Source organism: Myotis brandtii, unplaced genomic scaffold (assembly GCF_000412655.1).
Source record: "Myotis brandtii unplaced genomic scaffold, ASM41265v1 scaffold573, whole genome shotgun sequence".
Taxonomy (NCBI): Eukaryota; Metazoa; Chordata; class Mammalia; order Chiroptera; family Vespertilionidae; genus Myotis; species Myotis brandtii.
Window position 1 is genome coordinate 311,198 of NW_005370145.1, and position 6,383 is coordinate 317,580.

At 51.5% G+C, this 6,383-nt stretch overlaps 2 protein-coding genes across 2 annotated transcripts in view; one reads left to right on the forward strand and one right to left on the reverse strand.

Moving 5' to 3' along the window:
• Window positions 1-1,230: 1,230 nt before the first annotated feature.
• Window positions 1,231-3,457, forward strand: EIF5A (eukaryotic translation initiation factor 5A). The gene is made up of 5 exons (XM_014549869.1): window positions 1,231-1,453; window positions 2,444-2,548; window positions 2,699-2,830; window positions 2,927-3,000; window positions 3,144-3,457. The coding sequence occupies exons 1-4, from the start codon at window positions 1,289-1,291 to the stop codon at window positions 2,987-2,989; spliced, it is 465 nt and encodes a 154-aa protein (XP_014405355.1). The 5' UTR covers window positions 1,231-1,288; the 3' UTR covers window positions 2,990-3,000; window positions 3,144-3,457.
• A 619-nt stretch (window positions 3,458-4,076) lies between these two features.
• Window positions 4,077-6,383, reverse strand: part of GPS2 (G protein pathway suppressor 2) — a 10,032-nt gene continuing 7,725 nt past the window's right edge. The window contains exons 3-12 of the mRNA XM_005878730.2: window positions 6,289-6,383; window positions 5,851-5,960; window positions 5,662-5,774; window positions 5,458-5,537; window positions 5,287-5,369; window positions 4,975-5,125; window positions 4,776-4,865; window positions 4,607-4,686; window positions 4,424-4,519; window positions 4,077-4,252 (exon numbers count right to left, since the gene is read on the reverse strand). The exon at window positions 6,289-6,383 is cut by the window's right edge and continues 1 nt beyond it. Coding sequence (XP_005878792.1) covers window positions 4,169-4,252; window positions 4,424-4,519; window positions 4,607-4,686; window positions 4,776-4,865; window positions 4,975-5,125; window positions 5,287-5,369; window positions 5,458-5,537; window positions 5,662-5,774; window positions 5,851-5,960; window positions 6,289-6,382 — 981 coding nt within the window. The 5' untranslated portion in view covers window position 6,383 and the 3' untranslated portion in view covers window positions 4,077-4,168. The remainder of the gene's footprint in view (window positions 4,253-4,423; window positions 4,520-4,606; window positions 4,687-4,775; window positions 4,866-4,974; window positions 5,126-5,286; window positions 5,370-5,457; window positions 5,538-5,661; window positions 5,775-5,850; window positions 5,961-6,288) is intronic.

Here is a 6,383-nt window from a genome sequence, read left to right on the forward strand (position 1 = left end):
ACCGGAAGCCCCGGGCGGCCACATGGGCGGGAGTCGGCAACCCTCCGCGCGGGGAGAGCGGGTCCTCGTGGGCGCCTAAGGGCGCTTGGGAATCGGAGGAGTGGGAGAAGCCGGAGGCCCGGACCGCGATCACCGAGAGCGCCCACTGCGGGCATATGTTAGCGCGCTCCCACCTCATGGGCCCCGGGAGCGCTCCCCCAAACCTCAGGTGAAGTGAGGGGGGCCAGCCAGGTGTAAGTGACACTGGTCCTTGCTAGGAAGTCAGAGAAATGGAGAAAACGAGGGCGATTGGACGGGAGCCCAACTCGGTGGTGCTGACAGCGCCTTAAAGTCCGGGCCGATGAGTTCCCCGCTGTTAGAGGTGCTCAGAGCCTTGTCACTGTCTCCCTCGATGTGTGTTTTGGGAGTTCTGGCTTTAGAGTCTTAATTCTACTAACCTAGTATAAGTTATACTACTAATTACTACCAGTCTTTTGCTTTCGTTTTATTGTCATTCACCACTCCCCACTCCCTCACTTTCTACTGACTTACAGGCCCCATCTGAAAAGCCGACAGGACCGAAGCATCTTGGGAAAAGTGGGAGGGCCCTCGAGGAGACGCTGGGTTCCTGGGTTCCCTTTGGGAAACAAGATTGAGGTGTTTGGCAGGGGGATCGGTTAGAAAACAACTTTACTTTCTCCCCCTTGGCTGCATCGACAAATGCCTGTTGGAGAGGCGGGAATCCCCCAAAGAGCCCTTGTGGTTTCCTGTACCAATGACTAGCTTGTGTGTGGATAGGGTGGGGGGGGTGTAACAGAGACGGGTGGGGCCCTGCCCGCCGGTATCCACCCTCCCTTCTCCCCTCCGCATTAGCCCCGCCCTTTGGCTGGCTCATAGCTGCTCACCTAATTATAGCCCTGGTTATGTGTGGGCTAAAGGGGTAGTTGGTTTCAGTGGCAAGTAACACCTGAGTCCTCCCCCTCCCCAGGGATTAGGTCTTTGCCCATCTCAGATTTGACATCCTAATGCCCCCAAACTTCTTTTCCCAAGTCCCCTTTAACTTTCAGTTGGGGTGGGGATCCAGCTTATTCTCCCCAACGTACACACATGAGTTCTTGAGTATTTGTGATTCCAATCAGTATTTAATCTAGGAATTTTTATTTTATTTTAAGTGGGTAATGGAATAAACATCTGGAATGAAAATGAAGCAGTTTCTAGAGAGGAGTGGGATAAATTGGAGACACTGTTAGCCTCCATCCTTGCTGACCCCAGTTTTTTTCTTGACTAGTTGGAATCGAAGCCTCTTAAAATGGCAGATGATTTGGACTTCGAGACAGGAGATGCAGGGGCCTCAGCCACCTTCCCAATGCAGTGCTCAGCATTACGTAAGAATGGCTTTGTGGTGCTCAAAGGACGGCCATGTAAGATTGTGGAGATGTCCACCTCCAAGACTGGCAAGCACGGCCATGCCAAGGTTAGAATTCCACCTCTTCACATCTTGCTTTCCCCACATTTCCCTGCCCATGTGGCTCCTGGCAGCAAGCTATCAGTAGTCCTAGCCTTCTATTTACTCTTTTCCTATTTATTATCCAATTGTGTTCAACACTCAGCCCCGATACTGTTCTTTCTACACTTGCTACCAGCCTTGAGCCTCTTCCACCATCATTCTCTGATAACTCGCTCTATCTCTATGTGGATCTCTAACTTCTCTTGGTGGTCCTTTATGCTCTGGCTATTTAGCTGCTCCATCCTTATTCATGGCTTTCACTTTTTCTGTTGGTCTTTCTTTCCTTGAATCTCTGTAGGTGCTCTTTATTCCTATCACTTTGCCCAGGGTTTCTTCAATCCTAATGAAATGTAGCCTTCCCTGAAGGGGGCCAGGGTAGCTGCCCCCTCTCCTTGAGTTAATAGAGCCTCCTTGCCCATTGGGTCCTAACATTCTTGCCCAGTGCTTTCCTTTTATTTTTTCCTCAAAAGTTCAATCCTGTCTTCTGTTGACTTGGCATTAATCCTGGGTTACCCCCTGATGTCCTAGATTCTTCTATTTCATGTTTTTCTTATTTCCTAATTGCTTTGTTCTTTCTGATTTCCCCCAAGTAATTTTTTCTTTTCAGCTCTCTTCCTCAGTCCTTCCTGTATTCTCAGCTCTTTCCCTTCTACCTTTCTTATTTTCCAAGTTTTTAGCCTTTTATTTACCAATGATTTGATAGCTTGAGGTAACTGACTACTCCAAAGCTGGCCTACATTTTCCCTTGTGCTGTCAATCTAGTCTCCATGGTGGTCTTTTCCCCTCAGGTTCCTTTTGGAAGTTTTAGTATTTCTTGAATTTATGGCACATTACCAATTCCCCTAATCTTTGCCCAATCTAGTCTGACTTCCCTCACCAGCAGGGACAACTTAAACTTTTATCTCCTCCATCCTGAAGTTTAGTTGGGTTTCTCTTTGATGTGATGCATACATACAGGTCCACCTGGTTGGTATTGACATCTTTACTGGGAAGAAATATGAAGATATCTGCCCGTCAACTCATAATATGGATGTTCCCAACATCAAAAGGAATGATTTCCAGGTATGTGGATGGTCTTGCTGTAGGGTTAGTCAGTTGGGGTGGGGGCGCAGAAACTGATTGATCAGAAGAGCTTGTGCTGGGAGGAGAGGGTATTTGATATGTCAGACCCTGTCTCCTCAACCTTCAGCTTCCTTCCCTCTTTTCCCCCAGCTGATTGGCATCCAGGATGGGTATCTATCACTGCTCCAGGACAGCGGGGAGGTGCGAGAGGACCTTCGTCTGCCTGAGGGAGACCTTGGCAAGGAAATTGAGCAGAAGTACGACTGTGGAGAGGAGATCCTGGTATAGTGCCCCACCCACTTTCTTTTGTGCCCAGCTTTGCTCCTTGTGCTTGGTCCCTGAGCTCAGACTTCTGATTCTCCCTTTTGCTCCCCGAAGATTACAGTGCTGTCTGCCATGACGGAGGAGGCAGCTGTTGCAATCAAGGCCATGGCAAAATAACTGGCTCCCAGGTGAGTGTGACAAACTCCCCTCAAGTCCCCTTCACATACTTTGTGGATGCTTTAGTCTTAATTGTTCTAAGCTTTCTGACCCCTAAGCCTTCCTCCTGTTAAAGGTATTATCCTGTCTTACCTGGTTTCTCTTTTGTACGCAGGGTGGCGGTGGTGGCGCAGTGATCCTCGAGCCTGCAGAGGCCCCCTCCCCCAGCCTGGCTCAGCTCTGGCCCCGGCCCTTGGCTGGACTCCTACACAATTTATTTGATGTTTTATTTTGGTTTCCTCCACCCCCTCAATCTGTTGGGGAGCCCCTGCCCTTCACCCTGCTCCCTTGGCCAGGAGTGAGTGAGCCATGGCCTTGGTGAAGCTGCCTTCCTCTTCTCCCCTCACACTACAGCCCTTGTGGGGGAGATGGGGTGGGTGCGGCTTGTGGTTTGTTTTTTTTGTTTGTTTTTTTAAATTCTGGAATCAGCTGTGGATTCTGACAAATGGTCCGTGTGCCCTTCCTCCCCCTCCCCCCCATCCCTGGTCTGGTCCCTGTTCCTATAGCCCTTTACCGTGGATTCTGGCAAATGGTCCGTGTGCCCTCCCCCCCACTCATCCCTGGTCTGGTCCCTGTTCCTATAGCCCTTTACCCCAAGCACCACCCCCACAGACTGGGGACCAGCTCCTTCCCCATGCCTATGTCTCTCCCCAAATCCCTTTAGCAGGAGAGGGAAGAGGAGGAGAGGAAAGGGGACCTGCCCCCCTCCTCAGGCATCTGGGAGGGCCCTGCCCCCACGGGCTTCACCCTTTCCTGTGGGCTCTCACCCTGACACATTTGTTAAAATCAAACCTGAATAAAACTACAAGTTTAATATGAAGCCCCAACTTGGCTACTCTGAATAAATGGGTACTTGCTAACTAGAAGGGAAAACTTGGGAACCAAAAATAGATTATAGATTAGACTGTGACAATGAGTTCATTACAATCAACCCACTGTCCCCAGTCTGGGAACACTAACTTGCCATGGACCTGTTACCTATCCCCCACCCTTTAAGCAGCCCTGGCCTAGTCCAGGTGGGGGTGAACACAAACAGTAGTAGCCAGGGGCAATGGCAGATAGATTTTATTGGCCTAGGACATATCAGGGACTCTCACTCAAGGTAGGGGGTGGGGTGAGGTTGAAGATGAAATTTGATGGTCACTTGTGATAGAATCTTGGGTTCTGGCTGTGTTGGAGGAATGGGAGCCGGGGGCCAGGTTGGCTAGTAGCAGCAAAGCTGGACTGGTGGTGATGAAAGGGGGGGTTTGTCAGTGCACATGTTCTCCCTTCTGGTCCACACCCATATAACCACCCCCAAGGAGGAAGGGAAAGCCATGGGTGTGGGCCTGTCCTACCCAATCCTGTTTGCCATGGTACTGCAGAGACTATGACAGGTATGATTATCACCCTTACCTTCCCTGCTGGTTGCATCTGCACAGGGAGCTGGGGGGAGGCGAGGAGTCCAGGGGCTGGATGCAGAGCTTGGGGGTGCATGGGGCGCAGGGAGGACTGCAGAGAACAGAGTCAGAACCCGCAGCAGCCTGGGGTTCCCCATAGCAAAGCCCTTCCCCTGATCTCCCCAAGCTCCACACTCACTGAGTCAGAGAAGCCAGTTTGCTGGTTAGCATGTTCCATTTGCTTTTGTAGAGACAGGGCACCACCAGGCTGTAGGAACCCTATGTGGGAAAGAAGGGTGTGTGAAGCAAGTAGAGAACGGGAAAGGGAGAACCTGTGGAACCAGGGCCCCTGAATGGGGTGTTATCACCTGTCTGGGTGGGCTGGAAGTGGCTGTGCACAGCATAGGGCTGTGGCTGTGGCTGAGACAAGTATTGCACTGCAGGAAAGGCTGAAGGTGCTGAAAAAGATAGGAAGCACAGCCATTAGAACCTCCCTTTAGTCTGTTCACAGCACTCTAACCCTTTGGGCCTCGAAAGTACCCCCTCCCCTCTTTTCCCACCACTCACCTCTGAGCTGCTGACTAGGGCTATAGGCCGGTTGAGCGGGTCCATAGTGAGGTGGGGGCTGAGCAGTCCCATAGGCACCACCTGGGCTGCCTTGGAATTGCCCGTGCTCTGGGGTCCCTGTGAAAGCTGCAGAGCCCACATAATGCCGGGTCTAAGAAGGATGAGAACTCACTGTAAACTTGAAAGCAGAATCTCGATTGACTGTGTGTGCTCCCATTTTTCTCCATACATGTCAGTGTCACACTCATTGCTTGAATAGTGGTTTAGCAAGGTGGGTGGAAGTAGTAGAGGAAACACCAATTTGACTCTTACTGTAAGCACTTGGGGTCCGAACATCTGTTTGGCTCTGTCAGCTGCCATGAGGGTGCCTGGGCGATTGTGTCCTCCAGGGCTCCCTAGAGAGGGAGAGGGGCTTCATGACGCTGAAGTGCAGTCTACAAGACCCAGGAGGGCTCATTGACAGGTGGTTTCTGTAACCCTCACCCTGCATGCTGAGGAGATGAGTTCCCGTGTGAACAGTCAGGCTCTGTGGGTATGCGGCTGATGTCAGAGTGGTTAAGTCACTAGAGGGAAAGGAAGGCAGGTCAAACATCAAGGACAAGTGTCCTCTTGCCACAAACACCGATCTTTTGTTACCTGCCTCCATCTATATGTTTTGCCCAATTTTAATTTTAGCTCCAATCCCACCTCTGCTCTTTTCGCCTCCGTTTTTCTTCCTCATGTAAAACTTTCTTGAGCTGCAGGAAAAGCTGGTGCTTCTCCTCCTGAAGGGCCAAAAGCTTCTCTTGCAGCTTCAGGATCTGGAAAAAGGGAGTGGAAAGAAGGTAGGAGAGCCAAGGGAAGAAAGTCCATCTGGGAAAGATGGACTGCACATACCTGTTCTTTGGTTTCCTCTAAGGACATTCTCTCTTCCATCTCCTTTTTCTTTCGTCTCTCCTGCTCTTCCTTCATCTTCTGTTCCATCATCTTGTCTACTTCTTCTTCCTCTGGAGGAAGGTCACACAGGGAAAGTGGCAGAATGGTTCATTAGAATGTTAGAGACTGAAGCCAGCAAAAATGGTTATCCCAGTGCTATCGATAAGAGGCTTCCGATCACTGCAGGGGGACGGAGAGGTAAGGTTCACTAGGTGCTCTCCAAGGTCCTTCCCGGCTGAGGAATTCTGCAGGTCAGCCCTGGCGACTTGAACTCCCACCACCACCGGGCTGTTCCACCCCCCTCCTAGCTTCTGCCGCCGCCGCACTGATCGGCCCGAGGGTGGGGCCTGGAACAGCGTGTCCACGGGTGTGTGCCCTCCCGCCTTGGCCCCGGCTCACCCTGCCGCTTGCGCTCCCGCTCCATCATGATGTGCCGGTGCAACGCCCTGGCCATGGCGTTGGAAAGCTTGGGGCGCTCCAGGAGCGCAGGCATG